General features: G+C 41.0%; 1 protein-coding gene across 8 annotated transcripts in view; it reads right to left on the reverse strand.

Moving 5' to 3' along the window:
* Positions 1 to 20975, reverse strand: part of CPEB3 (cytoplasmic polyadenylation element binding protein 3) — a 94344-nt gene that overhangs the window by 24740 nt on the left and 48629 nt on the right. For 5 of the 8 annotated variants that reach the window (XM_075840997.1, XM_075841001.1, XM_075840995.1 and 2 more), the window contains 4 exons: positions 15907 to 15963; positions 10459 to 10482; positions 3021 to 3188; positions 446 to 535 (listed from right to left, as the gene is read on the reverse strand). In XM_075840997.1, the coding sequence (XP_075697112.1) occupies positions 446 to 535; positions 3021 to 3188; positions 10459 to 10482; positions 15907 to 15963 (339 nt within the window). The remainder of the gene's footprint in view (positions 1 to 445; positions 536 to 3020; positions 3189 to 10458; positions 10483 to 15906; positions 15964 to 20975) is intronic. The other 3 variants (XM_075840998.1, XM_075840996.1, XM_075841000.1) reach the window with 2 other exon arrangements.

The following is a 20975-nucleotide window of genomic DNA, read 5'->3' on the forward strand; positions in this document are numbered from 1 at the left end:
GAAGCAAGTGTTTCCAGCCCCTTCACCATAGTCCGCGGTGCTTATTCAGGAGGGACCTGGCTCTATTTAAAGGAATGGCTCTGGATTAGAAAAAAAAAAGGGTCTGTTCTTTTTCCACTAGCGCAACTCTTGTCCATGGGCTGTTGTGTCTGGTATTATAGTTCATCCTCATCCCCAATTCTAGGGTTCAGAATCACCTTTTCCACCAGTTTGACTTATAAACAGAGGGCAATGGTTGCAGCCGTTCTCCCAGGACCACTGTGTCAAGTGAATGAACAAAGCAGCTACCAAAAGATGAAGCTTTGTGGAAAGTATCCGCCCTATATAATCTATATTGAACAAAATCATAAAGATGCTCAAAACATGAGCAAAAGTCATTGTTTCTATATATTAGAAGTGTCTCTGACAAGCCTGTTAACTAAGAAAAAGTAATACATTTTATTACCTTTGGGTGGAAAGTAAGATTTACTTTCTGCTTTATGAGGCCAATCTACCACCAAAGGACCAAACCTCCGAAAGCTTGCAGTGATCTCATCTGGAAAAAACATAACACAATATAACAAGCAAGTATATATTTTAATGCAATTTGCTTAATGCAGAGTTAAAGAGGTGATCCCATCGCAGACATTTATGGCATATCTACAGGATTTACCACAAATCTATTAAAAAGGTACAGGTAGTTGGGAACCGCTGACCCTATTCCGCCTGATCAGATGGCAACCGGCCCCTGCACCTGGGCAGAGAACAAATGGAAAGGTGGACACTCTGTGCTCGGCTCACTCGATTAACTTCTATGGGAGACAGTGTTCTGGAAAAAGCGGAGCACGCTTGGAACAAAATGGGAGTAGACACCTCATGAGGCAGGATGGATGTTGGGGGGGGGGGGGGGTGTCCATTCCCGACATAGGTGTGGGCCCCCACAGACAGACATTTTTGGCATATGCCATAAATGTCTGAGATGGGAATACCCATACAGCAATTTAAAGTGAGGCCCCACATGTGATTTATATTTGCTGGCTATATGGGTACTGCTAAATGCACATGCTCGGCCACCATTTTATTCACTTGCTAACTCCGGCAGCCCAGTAGAAAGTGAACGGAGTGGTGGCCGGGCATGCGTAGTACCGCTCCATTCACATGGGGCACTCGGGTGCCACACCCCTGAGGATAGGCGATAATCCTGAGAAAATTCTTTCAAGTAAAATATACATTTAAGTGATCTGATTAGTTGCAAGGAGGAAAAGTGACCCAATAAGGCCCTGTTCACACAGAGTTTGAAACGTTTTTTTGATGCGGAAACCGCGTCTGAAACCGCGCCACTAAATGGCCGAAAATGCCTCCCATTGATTTCAATGGGAGGCGGATGCGTTTTTTTTACTGTGAGCGGTAAAAAACGCTCGCGGTAAAAAGAAGCGACATGCCCTATCTTCGGGCGTTTACGCCTCTGACCTCACATTGACATCAATGGAAGGAAGAGAAAGCATATTTCGCTGCGTTTTTGCACGTGACACGCAATGGGTGCGAGCGAAAAACGCGGCAAACTGTGTGCAGGCAGATCAAAATCTGCCTCAAAATTCCAAACGGAATTTTGAGGCAGAATTTTCTGCCTGCAAAAAACTCTGTATGAACTCAGCCTAACAGAACTGCCAGAGCACAGGTTCAGGAAGCCAGGGTGTTATTACAGGGTGCTGAAACTCATACCGCTAAATCTTCTTTAAAGGTCTCCTTATCTGCGTTTTATAGATTCTGATATTCTATAATGGGGGTTTATAGGTTAATACGGAAATATAGAAATGGAAGTGTAAGTTCAAAGAAACCTTGGAAAGGTAGGTTTAAAAGGGAAGGCCAACCATTGCAACCAATTGTTTTATTGTTCTAATGCATCTCAGATGAAAATGTAGTCTCAAATAAATATATCGTTTTGTGGCCACAGCTCTTATGTAAACCTAGGTCTCTATAGTAACAGACTACAAACAAACTGTGTAGTCTGACCCTGCAGTCCTATTCTCTTCTACCTGTTCATACATACATCTGGTAGGTTAGAAATAAGTTGGAGACAGATGGATGTCTATGCAACCAAAATTTCCCACCACAAAAAGTGCACTAGATATTGCTAGGATACGTCTTAATTTCGTCATTGGTGAGAGTCTGACTGTCAGGATCCCTGCAATCCTCATATTGAAGGGGCTGTGTCGCCAGCTAAGCGATGTGGCGCATTCACAATGCTTCTCTGCACATTGACACTACCTGCTATCCGCTGTACAGAGAACTGTCAGGGTATGTTCACACGGCCTATTTTCAGACGTAATTCGGGTGTTTTACGCCTCGAATTACGCCTGAAAAGACGGCTCCATTACGTCTGCAAACATTTGCCCATTGCTTGCAATGGGTTTTACGATGTTCTGTTCAGACAAGGTGTATTTTTACGCGTCGCTGTCAAAAGACGGCGCATAAATAGACGCCCGCCTCAAAAAAGTGCATGTAACTTCTTGGGACGTAATTGGAGCAATTTTTCATTGACTTCATTGAAAAACTGCTCCAATTACATCCGTAATTGACGCCGTGAAAAACGCGTTGACTTGAAAACCGCTTCTGAATTTCAGACGTTTTTGCGCCTGAAAACAGCTCCGTAATTTCAGACGTATTTTGTTAAGACGTGTGAACATACTCTAACACATCCCCATTCACATCTATGGAGTGGTGTTCTATTTCCCTGCTCAGTGGTCGGAATGAAAAGCCACTGTGCAGGGAAAGAAGTAACTTTGGTCCCTTCGTTCTCGAGACACAGCGCGGCTCGTGGTCGGGCCCCTATGGATCATTTGCCATATCCTAGTGATATGGCATAAATTCTAAGATCGGAATACCACTTTAAAATATGGAACCCATTTATTCGTTATTTAAAATAGTTAACTATTAAAAGAATTTAATTTACATTACTTTAGTATTACGTTGAATTATGGGAAATCTGTTTTTACTCATTTTGGTCGAATTGGATCACATTATATGATACTATAAAGTACCTTCATCAATGTCTGGAGGCAATCCGCCAACAAACACCTTACGAGAGTAGCGCTCAACCCGTTCACCGTTCTGACAGTGTGTAGGAGAGCTCAAGCCCGATGACAAGGACTGGTCAGTGTGACTGTCACTCAGGAATCCATCTTCAAACGGGAAAAGCGAAGATCGACCTAGAAAGTGATAGAAGTTTAGAGTACCAATCTTAAAGTAAAATTACAAATCTAGATAAAAAAAATAAATTATATATATATATATATATATATATATATATATATAATAAAACCAAACTCCTTCAATTGCTGGATTTTGAAACATTGTTTTTAATCATATAGAGAGAGATAATTAAAAGATTATTTTTAAAAGGGAAAGATACTAGAAGACCCTAAGCAACCCAACAGAAAAGCTTTGTTCACATTTGCATCCTGGATTCAGTTTGAACTGGAAAAAAGGATGCAGTGTGCGATCAGCTGTACGTCTGATACCACCGGCACCCGTCGTGGTGTCCATCGCTTTGACGGGAGGAGTAGTGCTGCATAGCCATAAAGATGGGAACATATAGCGATAAAGATGGGAACATAGCCTAAATAGTGTGTATCCTAGAATAATACACGTCAATGGAAATTTTGCACTGACATGTCTAAAAAATATTGATATAAAACATCACATTCTGAAATCAGGACCTGATGGTTATAGAGAGATAAGTAGCGCTACATAGGTACTGGTTATCTCTTTCTGCAAAAGCCGTCTGTTAGAACCAGAGATTGACATGAAGTGCTCACTTGTTCTTTATGAAGAGGTTCTTCAGCAGCTGCAGTGTATTATAGAGTTCTGTGTCCCAACTGCTGCAGAACATAATATAGCCCTTCTTGATGAAAAGGATTAGGGTGTTTCATATACAATGAAACCTAGACAGGAATATCCCCCTTTCTCCATTTAAAAAAAAAAAAAAGTTCTGCAGCAGCTGAGGAGTTAGATCATGTATATTGTACCCCTACTATAAATTACTATGAATATTAGAAGTCGAACAGGAATACAAGGAAGGATCCAGCGCCAGCGTGATTCTGCAGAAGGTGAGCAGGAGGATACCTCCTATATAATATTAGAAGTCACCTGCAGTCTTGTGCTTTTATAGGGTCACAGAGGTCAGTTCACACTTTTGACGTGGAAACCGCGTTGGAAAACGTGCCAAAACATGGCCGAAAATGCCTCCCATTGATTTCAATGGGAGGCGGAGGAGTTGCTTTTCCCGCGAGCGGAAAAACCGTCTCGCGGGAAAAAGGAGCGACATGCCCTATCTTCGTTACATCTCTGACCTCCCCTTGACATCAATGGGAGGCAAAGAAAGCGTATCTGGCGGCGTTTTTTGCCCACGGCGCTCAATGGCCGCGGGCAAAAAATGCTGCGAAAATCGGCGGGCAGGCAGAGCAAAATCTGCCTCAAAATTCCAAACGGAATGTGTGAACCCAGCCTAATAGTCTTATAGTTTCCAGTTATTAGGGGGCACAATAATAATAATAATAATAATAATAATAAATACTATATGGTATATTTAGTTTTGTTAAAACCGTATCAGACTATTGGAATTCGGAGACACTCAGAAACATGTAGCAAAATAAAAAAAAAAGCAAATCAGCAACTTAATATACAGATGAATTACCAGTATATACCAGTAAGGACAGCACAAGGGGAATATTAACATTAATACATAAAAGAGTAAATACCGTACTTCTGTAGTACATTCACAATAATTCTGTCGTACACATGTCAATAATCACGTACACTTCATTAACCCCTTCCCTCTTTGGCCACTTTTGACCTTCCTGACAGTCTCATTTTTCAAATCTGACGTGTGTCACTTTATGTGGTAATAACTCCGGAATGCTTTTACCTATCCAAGCGATTCTGAGATTGTTTTCTCGTGACACATTGGACTTTGTGTTACTTGCAAAATTTGCTCGAAACATTCAGTATTTAATTGTGAAAAACACCAAAATTTTGCGAAAATTTGCATCAATTAGCATTTTTATAAATTTGAATGTATCTGCTTGTAAGACAGGCAGTTATACCACACAAAATTGTTGCTAATTAACATCCTCCATATGTCTACTTTGGATTGGCATCATTTTTTTGAACATCCTTTTTTTTTTTTTTTAGGATATTACAAGGCTTAGAACTTTAGCAGCAATTTCTCACATTTTCAAGAAAATATTTCAAAAGGCTATTTTTACAGGGGCCAGTTCAGTTGTGAAGTAGCTTTTAAGGCCTTATATATTAGAAACATGTCGCATTTGCAAAGCCTCTGTGGGACCAAAACAGTGGAAACCCCCCAGAAGTGACCTCATTTTGGAAACTGCACCCCTCAAGGTATTCACCTAGGGGTGTAGTGAGCATGTTAACCCCACAGGTGTTTTGCAGAAATTAGAATGCACTCGATGTTGCTGAGTGAAATTGGGATTTTTTTTCCATAGATATGCCAATTATGTGGTGCCCAGCTTGTGCCACCATAACTAGACAACTCTAAATATTATGCTTTGTTTCCCGGTTTTAGAAACATCCTATATCCTATACATTCGACCAGGCTCAGGAGTGAAAGCGTACCATGTAAAATTGAGGCCTAATTTGGCGTTTTACAAAGTATTGGTTCACAATTGCAGAGGCTCTGATGTGAATAAAATAAACCCCTGAGAAGTGACCCCATTTTAGAAACTACTCCCCTGTAGGCATTTATTAAGGGCTGTAGTGAGATTTTTCACCCCACAGGTCTTTTCCATAAATGATTGCGCTGTGGATGGTGCAAAGTAAAAATTTTCATTTTTCCCTACATATGCCATTTCAGTGGCAAATATGTCGTGCCCAGCTTGTGCCACTGGAGACACACACCCCAAAAATTGTTAAAAGGGTTCTCCCGGGTATGGCGATGCCATATATGTGGAAGTAAACTGCTATTTGGGCACAGTGTAGGCTTCAGAGCGGAGGGAGCGCAATTTGGCTTTTGTAACGTGGATTTTGCTTGGTAGTAGTTTTGTTTGAAATACCAGTAATACTCCAGTTTATAATGTGGGGGTACATGTAAGCTGGGCAGAGTACATAAGGGGCATAGTCAGGTGGTATAATAATGGGGGTTAAAAAACACAATCCATAGATGTGTGTTACGCTGTGACACAATCCTTTCTGCACAGGCCAGTGTCTCACTGATAAAGGGTGCCTTTACTTATCCCCCTTTTGGTCCAAACTCCGCACCTTTGCAGTTTGGGGAATTTTGCTAGGAAAGTATTGTTCTGGTATAATACGGGCACCCTCACTTCCAGCAGATATGTTTTGGCCCTCCCCTTCCCGGTTCCCTAATTTTAGGGTTTTGATAATTTGCCTCTTGAAAACAGAAGAAATGTTCCGCCTGTACAACTGCATATTTTTTTATTTCCTGACTTATTGGAGCCTTAACTAACTACGCTATTGCTTCCGGCAAAACGAAGGATTTGGTGCACAACAGAGACAAACGGAAACCATGGGCACCGGATCTGTCAGAACTGCTTTCCGTTCGTGTCAGTTTGTGTCTGTTCAGGATCCCGTTCTGACAGAAAGCTCAGACGGAACATCAGAACGGGACCCCAACGCAGATGTGAACAGAGCCTTACTTGTATTTTACCGATTTTGAGTTACATCCAACCTTCCATGGTCAGAGAAGTGCATTCAGAGTTCTGATGATTTTGTCGTATCTCTGACCTTGCATCGAATATCAGCCCCTGCTTGTTCAGTATCAATAAAGAAGAGTGTGCTTTACAATATAGTGCAAGTCATCTTTGTAAGATACTCCTCCCAGAGCCCACAGATTTATAAGAGCTCATCTAAGCAGATAGGAGTGTATCAGTCAGCACCGTGCTGACGGATTCTAAGTAGCTTTCAGCAGGATTGTGAGCTCATCAGTAAATGTCAATAGACTATATAGCTTATCTTTAGATATGTAATGGATTTAAGAGTGGCAAATTATTAGTAAGTTAAAACGGTACATTTTTCAAAATAAGGGGGTTCTCACTAAGACAACCCTTTCCAAAACGCCCTATCAGGGACCTTCCCCCTTTATAAGCCAAACCGGAAATCTGCGAACAAAGAGTCTCCGGCAGTACCGGCCTGCCCTTGTAATACTACATTTCCCCTTAAGCAGCTGCAGCTTCCTCCAACGTTAACAGCTGATCGTTGTGTTTCTGAAGATGGACCCGCGACGATCATCTGATCGGATACCTGGCTTCAATTGCAAAAAGTGGTTATCTTTAGGAGACAACCCCTTTAAGTGGTGCCCAGTCAGTTACTTTTGATCATCTATATGTAAGCCATCATCCCAAAAGGGCCCAGTACCCCAAATCTTTGCACTACCAACTAAAATCTAATTAATTTACAATCCATTTATAAATCCATTTTATTGTGTTCTTAACCGTTATTGCAACAATTGTCAACAATCCAACTAATGCTGTAGATCATTCTACAAAAACTTACAATATGATACATTTAGAACTAGATTTTTAATTACCACTTGCATAAAACATTACTCAGTAATAACTTGTCCTGTTATTTTTGGGAATCCTCAAAGCAATGGATTCTCAGAGAAAACACTTGGATGTACAAACAAATAAAAAATGAATCATTAAAAACTATAATAAGAATAATAAAAAAATAATAATAATAGCAACAACATGAACGGAACAATACTTTTTCATCATCCCAATTTCAAGCAATTCCTATTACCACCAAGGCTGGCCATACACGTCTAATGTAATGGGCATTCACAAATGCCATTCAGTGAACGAAGGGTGGAAGGCCGCTAGACTGGTAAATAATATTATTAATAGTAGGGCAAAGATGTATAGACTGAGGGGTAAATTTACTAGGACTGGCGTTTCATACGCCAGTCTTTGTATGAAGCCCACATGAGTAAGATACGGCTAATTTATTAAGAGGGGCGCACATTTTGTCGCATCATCTTCTGTCCGTGCGCCAGTGCTGGTGTAGGATTTCCCCTATAATGGATTTCAGTTTGTGGTGTAAATTATAATAAATGTGTCAGCACAGGGGTGGCACGACTCCATTCCCTAAGCTCCACCTACTTTAAAATAAAATAAAAAGTGCTGAGAGTGTCGGAAACAGATCAAAAGTCCCAATTTTCTTGCACAAATTCCGACATATGATGCGTTTACAACTTTTCTACGAGTAGAACAATCGATAAATTCCCCCGTGTATGGATTTATTGATAGCTTCACATATCATAAAAGCATATTAAAATAATAAAAGTGAGGATTCTGATTGGTTGGTATGGCCAGTAAGACAAATCCTCAGAGTCGATACATGAGGCCCATCGTGCCTTTTTTCTAAAAATCTACTTGAGCTCAGTTGTGATTGTACTACACGCTATAGAGAAACAAGTATACCCATACAAATATTGTCGATGTCTATTTATTCCAAAAACCAACACAAAAAATAACACATAAGTACAATGTACATAAAACTAAAAAAATGGAAGAGAAATGTGCATGGATTTAGGTTTAATTCGCTTTTTTTCTTTCAAACCAATGGTTAAATAGGCATTATGGGTTCAGCGAGTAAAGCGACAAGTTACGCAATTTTCCAATATAGTTTCGGTTTTTAATTCCTTCAATAGGAATTTTCATCGTTTACATCTAGAGGTTGAAAATCTGTCCTGGTGTACGGCTTTGTACAATTGGGCTGTGTCCACACTTTACAGTCAATTTACGTTTTTTGCAGTCATATTTGGAAATCATTGCAAAACCACACCATTTTGCCGCAAATAAAGCACAATGTGTGAACACAGCCTTATAAGAGTGGTGTCTTGTAACGAGCCGTGTCAGGACAGATTTATAGCCCTTGTAAATAAACATGAAGGAAGAAGAGTAGGACCGTTAACATCTGCGTTGGAGGCTCCGTTAGGGGCCTCCGTCGCAGATCTGGCAGAAATTACCGGAAACTATAGCGAGCATGGTAAAACCACGGACACCCTGACTGAAAGCCGACAGGACCCATTGAAGTCAAATCGGTTCCGTCTGCCACTGGTGGTGTCCATGTTGAAACGGAAGCGTTGCGTCGGGCATTCCCTTGTTCTACTCCTCTGATGCAAGATGTGAACAGGGCCTAAGCAGAGATGTTGAAAACTGTGAGGAGTTGATCCAGAAAGTTGCATAACTTTACATTATACTGTAATATAAATAAGGCCTCGTACACATCTGCGTTTCGGTGCTTTCCGTTGCCCTGCTCCGTCGTAGAACCAGAGCAATCAAAATACCGGAAGCAACGTAGCCGCTGTATGACAGACACCATCGCCACCTGACAAAACACATGGACTTTAGTGGGTTTCGTCGTGTTTCCACCATGGCGTCAGTCGTTTTACTGGACAAAATAGCGCAGCATTTTGTCTAGCATTTTTTGACCAGATCTGTGATGCAGGCCCCTAACGGAGTCTCTAACGCAGATGTGAACAAAGCCTAAGCTTTACTTGCTGAAACTGGAACACTTCTTTAATAAGCAATTAATGCACAGCCAAAAGGGTTAGATCATTACAGAAATACTCAAGGTCAAAAGTTATTCCCATAAGGCTGTGTTTTTAAGTCGCAGTCAAAATGCGTTATTTGACGCAATTATCAGAAAAACCCACGCCATTTTGCCATTATTTTCAAAAATTGTGGTAAAAAAATTGCATTTCGACCACGACATGTGAAACCCAGCCTGAGAGTGCAATGTAAGGGTATGTGCACACACACTAATTACGTCTGTAATTGACGGACGTATTTCGGCCGCAAGTACCGGACCGAACACAGTGCAGGGAGCCGGGCTCCTAGCATCATACTTATGTACGACGCTAGGAGTCCCTGCCTCGCTGCAGGACAACTGTCCCGTACTGAAAACATGATTACAGTACGGGACAGTTGTCCTGCAGCGAGGCAGGGACTCCTAGAGTCGTACATAAGTATGATGCTAGGAGCCCGGCTCCCTGCAATGTGTTCGGTCCGGTACTTGCGGCCGAAATACGTCCGTAAACTACGGACGTAATTAGTGTGTGTGCACATACCCTAAGACTGCGGCAGCCGCACGAAGACCAAACTATGCCCACATGCAGTGGCTAGTGACCACACGACTTGGCTGGCAAAATCATGCGGCTATTGACCCCCTTGCATATGAACATGGTTTCGTCCACATGCAGCCGTGACTGTGTGAGGATGCGAAGATTCAAAGTAGAAAAATACAATTAAATATTTAATCAAGCCAACAGAGAAAAGTTGAAAATCACCTTAAGATCATCAAAGTAATTTGATTTAAAGGGAGAAGAAATAAAAATCACAAAATTTGTAAATGATTATTGGGTATCGTTGATTTCCCACCCCCCCCACCCGGAGATTTTGACAAGCAAAATACCCAAACAAGCGTCAGTGTATTTACCTCGTCTCCGACCATAGCTCCTGGCTGCATGAAAACAGAGGAAAAGGTGGGAAAATTAACACACAATATAAACACGGATATCCTTGTCCTGAATGATGATATACGGCTTTGATATTACAGGACTAGATCTGTTGCGGTTTTGTGAGCATTGCTTATCGCTGCAGTAGAGTCTCCTACACAATTTGTTCTTCAACACAGTGGCGTATATAAAAGGATAGGGCGGCCTTATAACAGAGAACAATTAGTCCCTTTTTGATGCTTCTTGACCCGACAACACCCACGATAAGAGGTCCTAGTGTCCAAATCCCATTTTCATGACCCAAGTACATTTTCCTACCTCCTTGTTTGCCAACATTGCAGCACCACATCCATGTGCAGGTTCTCACCACCACCCATTAAAATGGGGACAAGACCCTATAGCAGCCACATGCGCTGCCTCTTTTGTACATATGCCTTCAGTTCCACTATTTTATGGTTACCATATTGTAATATTGAATGGCCACTTTAATAGAGACACCCGCTCTTTCACGATCGGAGCGTCCCATATGGAAACTAGACACGTGACCTCGGAGTGCAGCGTAAAATCAAGAGTGCAAGTTTTCCAAGGATCAGTTTCAGTGTGAATCCACATTACAATGTTAGGCAACAGGACCCCTCAACCTTGGGGCCACATGGGATCACGGTGCCCATATTAACATGGTTTATTCCTTCCCCCCCTTTCTATAGGGAGTTTTGTGGTGCTTACCTCTGAGTTTATTGGACAGGTATGTTGCTAGGGAAAAGCACTGGATTCTTCTAGAATCTGAGTGAGGTAAGCGGTGTCTATTCTTATTGGGCAGCGGCTTTTCGGCAGGAAGATTTGAAGTTATACATTTCAGAGCAAGTTAGAGGCGTCCACCTGAGGTGAGATTGGCAGGTGCAGCACCCAACCGCCCCCCCAAAAAAAAAAAAGGGTAGTCGCTGTATCTTTTAGAGGGGTCGTCACTCATTTAAATATGGGTGGACTGGCAGGTGCAGCACCCACCCACAAAAAAAAAAAAAGAAAAAAAGGATAGTCGCGGTATCTTTTAGAGGGGTCGTCACTCATTTAAATATGGGTGGACTGGCAGGTGCAGCACCCACCCACAAAAAAAAAAAAAGAAAAAAGGATAGTCGCGGTATCTTTTAGTGATGTCTTAGGAGGGGAGGGGAAAAAAGGTTTTTTATTATATGTAATGTGTTTAATTCACATGTGAAATGATCTTACTGAATGAGTTTTGTATTGGGAAATATTTTTTGACAAATAAAAAAACAAAAAAAAAAACAATTAGGTCGATGAAAGGAGAATGTCAAGAATCGTTCTGACGAACAGGCGTGGCACAGTCAAGCAAATTGCAGTCGAATATAATGCTGGTGATCCAACTAATATTTCCGAACACACAGCTCATCGTCATTTAGTACGGATGAGCTATAACAGCAGAAGACCAGTTAGAGTGCCATTGCTATGTAAGGGGCAGTTCACACAAAAGGTTTTTTTATGCCGATTTTGAAATTGATGAACCCTTTATGTCAGGTGTCAACAGTTTAGGCTGGTTGAGGTAAAGCAATGGTGTGGGGAATGTTTTCTTGGCACACAATGACCAAAGCTCATTTCTATATATCCCTCTGAGCATTACATTAGAACCTCATCGAGCTATAAGGGGGAGACGCCAGGACTATGTGAACTCCGCTTTGTGTATGTCTGAACCTTGCAGGGAATGAAAACACTAGGGTCCTGCGCACATTATATTAACATGTTCTCTTTACAAGGGATAACAGGGTAAAGAAGCAGCGTGGAACAGTCAGCACATCAGCAGACATGGGCTGTTTTATGAAAGCCTGTGTCGGAGCCACAAAAAAAATTAAAAAAAATGGTTTATCCAGGAGGAGTTAGGTGTCCCCATCTATCGCGCTGCTGTTTTCTTAACTCCCATGGACTTTAATGGAGATCCACTCACATGCACAGCCACTTCTCAATACAGTCTCCAACAGGGGATCCTAATAGTTTGAGGTCTTGCCCAAATGTAAAGAAAGAGTTTTGAGTATTAAGGGGGCTTTTCCACTATTAGAAACAACGGCGTATTGCTAGGATAGACCATCACTTGGTAATAGTAGAGGTTGACTGCCAATCCTCAGACTGAAGGGTCTGCAGCACTAGTTAAGCATTGTGGCTCCTGCATATTGGCGCTCCCGTAAACCCACTGTGCAGGGAACTGAAAAAAAACAGCACCATACACTTGAATGAAGCGATGACGCAATTACCTGCGCAGAGTGTGGACGGGAGCATCACTGGGCTGAAAAGGTGACATTTCAATATGCAATAACGTTGTAAGACTTGTACACCCTTTCAGGAATAGCTAGTTATGTAATGTAATCCACAAGTGCAGGTTCTCCGAAGACCCATAACCGCTATTCTAAACATGTTGGGATACTGTAAATGGAACGGGAATATTACGTATGGAAACTCGGCTATGTGAAATAATTACAGCAATATTCGCTGCAATGTTTGATGAACACGTAAAATGAGGCTTCCATTAAACTGTCCATATTCATTGCAGCTCCAGAAAGAGCATCAATAGAAAAACCTTCTGCTGCGTTTAGAAAGTGCACATATATCTCCACTATTAGAACAAAAGTCCAGGGTGAAAAAAAAAAAAAATGACAAAGAATTTATTTTGAGCACGTTTCTAAAAAAGAAAACGACTTGTGAAAGGTACATTCTATAAAGATAAAAGAACAGAAACGTAGCTGTCCTATGGGACTTGGAGGCAAAAAAAAAAAAAGAAAAAAAGAAATAAAACATAGCTGGAGCTTATCACAATAAAGCAGCCAACAGTGAAAATGGTAAAAATGCAGAATGCTGAATTATTACGATAACACTTCAAAGACCTAAAGCATACGCTTACAACCAGAAGAAAACCCTTCTCTGTCCACAAATTAAATGCTCTATACATAACACTATAAAAAATAAAATAAAATTCTATATATATATATATATATCTATCTCAATCACTCAGACAAATCTCTATTTAAAAGTTAAACCCGAATTAAATACCCCCAAGCTTTGCTTTTTAAGACATCTTTTGATTCAAAAAAAAAACAAAAAAACAAATCACTACAGCGCCTACATTGGTCATGTGAACGCTGTATAGTGGCACATGGAGTCCTACAGGTCTACATTACAGACCAGTTTGTATAAGAAGGCATGCAATTTTTTTTTTCATGGATTTCATATTTATTTGAACTTAAAAAAACACAACAACCTCAGTGCATTTCAGTATAAAATTAGAAGCACATAGAGGTACAGTATTACAGATCGGTACAACATAGATCCAAAATACGGCCGTGAGTGCACCTATAGGACCTTAGACTGAACATGCAATGTGCCATTTCTAACTGGGCTGGAGAAATCCCTGGGGCTTGTTAGCCAAAGTCCCTTAACATTTACTGCTGGAACCTAAATGCCCGTTTACACACCACAATTCTTCAAACCAGCGGCGAACAATCATGGCTAAGGATCTGACAGACATTTCCATGAGTATGATCCTCGCAGTCAATGAGAGAGCCATATTATAGGCAGCATTGCCCTATGTAAATACAAATGCATTTACATTTACTGATCGTGCCACCAATACCAATGATTTTTACAGGTGTACGATCGATGAATAGCAACAATTTACAATAGTTTTATCCTTGATCTTATACGTAATTGACAATAGCCAATAATCAGAAATGAGCAAATTGTAACAAAAATTGCCCAACGTAAATAGGCCTTTACGTTTTGGGTAGTTTTATACGGATATCTGTAAAAAGTTCTTGTTGTTGACCACTAAAAATGTCAAACTGGCTCCTGAATTTTTTGCCCGTTTCCTAAAGACTACAGTAATTTCTCCATCATTTTTAACATATAAAGAGCGTTGACACAAATAGTGGCAGCCGCAGGAGGATGAAAACCACACCCACGTGAGAGTTAATGGCCATACAATTGTGTCTAAAAGGCCGCGTGGCGACGGATATTTAAAATGTTAATATCCCTAATGATAAGTAGAGTTGACAGAGCCAAGTAGACTTATGTGGTGAGGAATAAGTGTTTACCCTTCACCCTAAGGTTATCTGGAAAATGATTACATTTCTGTGTACGTCATATCTAAAGCACAGCAATTAAGACAACACCCCAAATACTTGAATCCAGCCTTCCTCATGCTCAACCCTATACAGTCTGTTGACCAGTAGTTCAGGTATATGCTACTGTAGTCCAGTTGACTATACTAATATAGAACGAATTTAAGGCGAAACTAATAAGAAGGTTAAAAACCAAAACAAAAAAAGTGCATTTACAAAAACATGAGAGTGAACACCATGGAGAACGACCTAAAAACTGGCAACCCTGGAATACATATGTGAAATCTTCAGAATGCAGACACCCTTAATCTGGCTTAAAAAAAAGTTTTCCAAAGGGATAAAATTGATGGCCTTTTCTCAGGATAAGACAACAAACAATCGATCGGTGGGGGTCTGACTCTTGGCACCCCCGCCAACTAGCTGTTTTGAAGGTGCCTCTGCATTCATGCGAGCGCTGCTCCATACTGTCAAACGCCGTAGTATCGCAGTCTTCGCTCATTCAAGTGAATGTACAGTGAAATCTCCCCAGAAGAAACAAGTTAGCCATGCTAAGTAGAATGAGGTTGGGAGGGGAGGCTATGCTAGGAACTGAAGAGGAGGCCATGCCGGGTACTGAGAAGCTGATGGAGGAGTAATCCTCAAGACAGACAAGAAGAAAGGGGTTATCCTGAGGGTGGAGGTGGGGGTATAGCCATGCTTGAAACCAAGAAGGATACTGTACAGTGATCATCAACTGGTGTCTCTCCAGCTATTAAACTAAAACTCCCATAATGCTCTACAAGGCTTTGGTAGGGTAAACTGGGAAGCAACACAAGAGACCATGCTTGAGAAAGATCCGACTGGACTGAAATGTCGAACTGGTGGGTGAATAAATCCCTAAGTATTTTGGAAGTGCTGCCTTGTCTCTATTTTGTCTGTAGATACCTGCTGTGGAACTTTTGATTGGGTCCCTCTGAGGCTTGCACCAAATATTTTTACATCTTTCTCCGATGCAGTGACAACCATATTTTTGTCCACTGCCATATACTGTCTGAATAGGAGTTTACATATTACACAACTTACAAGACTAGGTACAGGGAGGAATCAAGGAATACAATACTGTAAACTATATGCAAACGAGGACATCAATGTTATGAATTTAGGAGTGTGAGTTTTAGCTTTTTGTGTACTGTATTAGCATTCTCTATAGTTCCTTTTTTTTGGGTGGTCATCTCAAAGAAGTTTCACAGCATTTATCGAAATATGGTGTACAGTAATTTTAAACTGGGAGCAAGTAGGTATTGAACAGAAAAATAATCAGAAACTTACTGTTAAGTGCCATTATGTTATCGGTTGCTGGGTGATGAAAATTAATCCCCATTCGAGCTGTAAAATAAAAATAAAAAATTGTATATATATTTATATTCTTTTTGTAGCGCACAGGTTCCAACAAGTCTGTGAAAAAATAAATCAATTCAGAAGCTTATATTAAAGAGATTTTATCAAAAACGGTTAGGAATATTTGTCAAAAGTCAGGTTTCAGACAGCCGAACAAAAAAAAATAAAATAAAAAATTCCTAGGAAATACTCTTTACAGCAGTTTAATGTCTATTAATTTACATGTTCGTAGTCACAAATATAAATTTCGCAAGAGTTATGTCAAACTTATATATTCTTATTACTGCAGTTTAACTAGTTCAAAAATAGACCGATAGTGTGTCATCTGGAGATTTGAGTTTCTGTACAGGTCACGGTGCCAGGTGTAGCCTGTGTGACATTTGTCACCTGCTCCTGTCGTGCTATTTTTATACTTTTTTTTATTTTTTTTTCCAGATACAGGACGGTCAGCTGGAGGAGAAAAAAAATAAATAAAAAAAAGCAAGTTTCAAGTGTCAACTACACAAGATACCTTACTCGAAAGTACAGTTACTCTAGGAATCCCGCTGATCTTGACTGTACGCTGTTCATGTAAGGTGGTGGAGGCCGCTATTCGCTATAGAAGTTGGGCACTAGGAAAGTTATGACATCACCAAGGTAAACTTTACTGTGTTTTAAGAACGTGCTCATACTAATGAGTTGGTGCTACTCCAATACAAGGCCCGCAATTCAAAACCATACATTTATTCGTTCACGTTATACTCTTAAGTAAAGATTAACATGAACATTACGGATAATGTACAAGGGTAATGAATTATTGAAGAATAGATCCTTCCCTTCTAGCTGTAGGAGTATCTGAATGTCAGTTTTTAGCCCAAATGTATGCAAGTCAAGCCTGTCCATTAAGCTACGTTGAAAACTGCTTCCTCTGCATTTAATAGAGGCAGAGGAAGTCCAGTCAGGCTCTACAGAAGTAAAAAATTACTAGGCATATAAAGTGTCAGTGCAGTTGCACACGACAGTGCCACTCAGGCCGTTTTTCACGGCCTCCGATTGGCACTCGATAGTTTTCACAGAGCCAGTCACTTAAGCGGGTGAATAGAGTCTGTAAAAACGGACGCGACTTTACGATACGTGGAAAGATAGGACATGTCCTAACTTTCCACGGATCACGGACGGGGCCCGGCTGCCACACACGTTTCGTGTGCATGAGGCATAAAAAAGCTGCAGCATACCCTACAAATTGTGCAGCTCTATGCTGCATGCAGTGAATTAAAAAGAGGACCGGTCACCTCTCCTGACATGCCCGTTTAGTAAATACTTGTATTCCCTATAAAACAATTCTGTAGCATCTTTTCTTAGAGTAACATTACAAAGTAAAGTTCTGTTATTCCTCTTAGGAATTTATGAATAAATTAACTGGGCGCTTTTAGTTGGCGGTGCATCCATACTCTGAGCACGGATTGGACAGAATCAGTCTAAGACCGTGGGGACACACCCCTTTGACAACGGGAATGGTAACACCCATGTGGTCTATTTATTCATTACATTTTTAGGAGGACTAACCGAGGAAAGGCACATCGCAGAGTTCTACGAAAAGATGCTCCATAATTGTGATTTTTTATGGGGAACACAAGTATTCACTAAAACAGACGTGTCAGGAGAGCTGACAGGACCTCTTAAATGTCTTAAAATTGGCCAGACGACACTAGCCATACACATGGGCCATACATAAATTCTGGCCCGCCCCAATGAGCAAAAAAAAAAATCATCGAACAGCCAAAAACATCATAACAGCATTCAGTAGACATTTGTTGAATGACCAGTAGTGCATATGAGTTATAGGAGTGTCGGCTTAAAAAGCACACGAAGAGGATGAAAGCGTAACAATGAGATCTCCTTCCCAAGTCACATGTCCGCTGCTTTAGCCAGATGGTGCAAGTTCAGCTATCTGTATGGACGGTGTATGTTCAGAAATTCATATACTTTTTACGGAATTTTTTTTGGGTTTAAGTTAGTCACATTTTGCATTTCTTTAAGCTTTTTTTTTTTCTCTTTTTATAGAAGATCAGAGGCTGTGCTATTCCACATCCCAAGCTATATCCCTCCCATCGAGCTCTATACGCAAGAGGAACACGTCACCTTCCCAAATTAAATCCCTTCCCATCAATACGGATGGAGATAACAGTCTGAGAAACCACTAACTGGCAGTTCAGTTACTCAATCACCCACTCCAAGTTCCTTTCATGTCCAGGCTGAATAGGTATTACAGCTGCCTGGTAATTGGTAATATTTCTGCCCTGCACTGTCCGGTTTGTCTTTAGGAGCCGGGCCAGGACACATTATCAACCAGAAGGGACCAAATAAAAGGATGAAACCACCAATTTAATTGGGGCAGAGTGTGTGCCAGGAGAGTTAAGTGAAATGCACAAATCTGTATTTGGCACCAGTAATGGTTTTGCAAATTTAAGGTTAGGTTCACCTTTGAATGATATTTTACAACGTATACATAGTTGGTTGCGGTCCTCATCTATGTGCCGATTGATGCTTATGGAAACCATTCGCAGGAGCAGTTTTCAGTATTAAGATTCTTCTTAAATTAGTTTTTGTTTTAAGTCTCTTCGTATCTAACGCTTGGTCACAGTAAGTTATGCAGCTTTCTAATATACAGCTTTTTAATTCCTTTCCATCTCCAAGATCTCTGCTTGCAATCAGTGGATAGAAACATTCTAGTTTACATTTACATCTAGAGGCTGAAAACCTTGATCCAGTTTCAACATTGACGCTCTGATAACCTTAATGAGCTGGGTACTGGTGTCACTTGGATCAGAACAGGTTTCAGCCTTTGGAAGCAAACAAAAACGTGTACATTTACTGCTAACTATGTACTATAAGTGAACACTGAAGTAAGGGGAAGGAAACAGAACACATAATGGCCTCACACAATTAGCTAAACCCACACACATTTTAGGTTAAAGCACAGGTGGTATCATGAGATTTTTGGCAACGATACCTTACCTCCACCCCCATCAACCCAAGATATATATATATTAGAATCACTTTAAAGACATTATTCTATCAAACCGGCCGTCATATTTGTTCAGAAAAAAATATATCACAAATCAAAAGTGCTCCGATTGCCCAGAAAAGTTGTTTAGGACACTAGGAGGTCTTCCGCTTTCAAGCTCTTTAAACGCCAAGACAGCATTAGTAATGTTAAAGTGATAGCAACATATATGGCTATGGGTAAATGGATGGCAGCCGGAGGTAACAAGCATGCTGTTTAAAAATAATAATAAATGTTATATTCTATAACTCAGATTAACTTGAAACTGTCCCCGTCACAGGAATTACTTAATGAGACCGTCCCTAGATTGTCTAAAGCCTCACATAAATTTGTATCCTTTCTTCTCCTGACAGCCAAAATTGCTACAGCTACAGCCTGGAAGAGCCCTGTGATTCCTCTTCATCTGGTTAAGACTAAACTGAATTGGATTATGGTCAATGACGGGTTACACTGTATGGTCTCAGATAAGGAGGAGCTCTTCCTTCAAGTTTGGCTCAGATATCTTGGGATGATCTCTCAAATTCATTTTGCCTAGAAGACTCTTGACCCTCATTCTCCTACCTTCCCCCCCCCCCCTCTTTCTTTTTTTGATATGTGGAATATATTTGTCTATCATGATTCGATTTATGGGGATTGCCCCCGGCTGCTACTTGCATTCACGGCGCTGTGACATAAGCCCGGCATGGGTGTCCTGTGCCGGTTAAAGCGGGTGTTGGGCGATCTAAAGACAGTCAGACACCTGCACTAACGGGTGGGATCGATTTCAACATCGACCTCACCCATTTAACCCACTTAGATGCGGCGCTCAATAGCTAGCGCTGCATCCAAGTGGTTTCGGAGGGAGGGTGCTCCCTCTCTCACCTCACTTTCGCCCTGCAATTGCAATCGCAGGGTGTCGATGGCTTCTATGGCAGCCAGGGTCCTAACAAAGGCCCCCGGGTCTGCCTGTAGTGGATGCCTGCTAGTGCCAGAATCGTAATGACCTACTGAATAAAGTTATTATGTTATTTAAACCACACAGCAAACGGCGTGAATCTAAGACACAAAAAAAAAAAAGAAAAGGAGTGGCAAAATGTTTAACTTTTTTGGGGGGGGGGGGGTAATGGAAAAAAAAAAAAAAAATTTCTATATACCCCAAAATGGTGCTATTAAAAAATACAACTTGTCCCGCAAAAAACAAGACGTTAACATTTTCTTTATTTTTTCTTATTTCACCTCTTCCACCGCCATGAATACATGTGCCAGCGACATTGTGTCTGATCGTCCCAGATTCTTCACTAACGTATCCATTTTTTGGGAGAAGTTTCAGGTTTTCTATATTTACCCTGTGTAGGCTAGTGTTCCCAGCAGTAGAATATGGAACATGATGGACGAGGCAGGGATTGTGCGGCTGCATAGGAGTAGTAGTAGTAGCGGCGGCATAGGAGTACAATATGGTATACATATCCTAACGCCCCAGTGTCAAATATCACTGAAATATTTTTCTTTAAATATTTGCAATTTTGTGTTTGTGCCTCCATATTTACTAACTCATGTTTTTGTTGAATTTGGCTCATAAGGTACAAAAGGTTAGGGATCTCTTCTGTTTAGGAATACAAGAGGGGTATTACTTTGAAATTAATGGTTAATACATCTAACAGCATGGGATAATGACATTCTAGTACAGCATTATTTCAACCCCAGACTAATCATTATACCGGTGTGAAGTATGGACTATACCTTCTAAGGCCCCATGCCCACGACCGTGGAAAAACTAATTGTGCACCGCAATACGGTACACAATTATGGACCCACCCGGTTCTATTGGCCGCGGACACCTTTCCGTAGCGCTACGGAAAGGTGTCCGTGCCGTAGAACTCTGCCAGGAAATATGGAGTATGTCCTACTTTTCGGAACTTGCGCGCCAGGCTCCCATACTCTGTATGGGAGCAGGGCACGAAAAAGCGGCGCGCGG

The sequence above is a fragment of the Rhinoderma darwinii genome, chromosome 11, assembly GCF_050947455.1.
Source record: "Rhinoderma darwinii isolate aRhiDar2 chromosome 11, aRhiDar2.hap1, whole genome shotgun sequence".
Taxonomy (NCBI): Eukaryota; Metazoa; Chordata; class Amphibia; order Anura; family Rhinodermatidae; genus Rhinoderma; species Rhinoderma darwinii.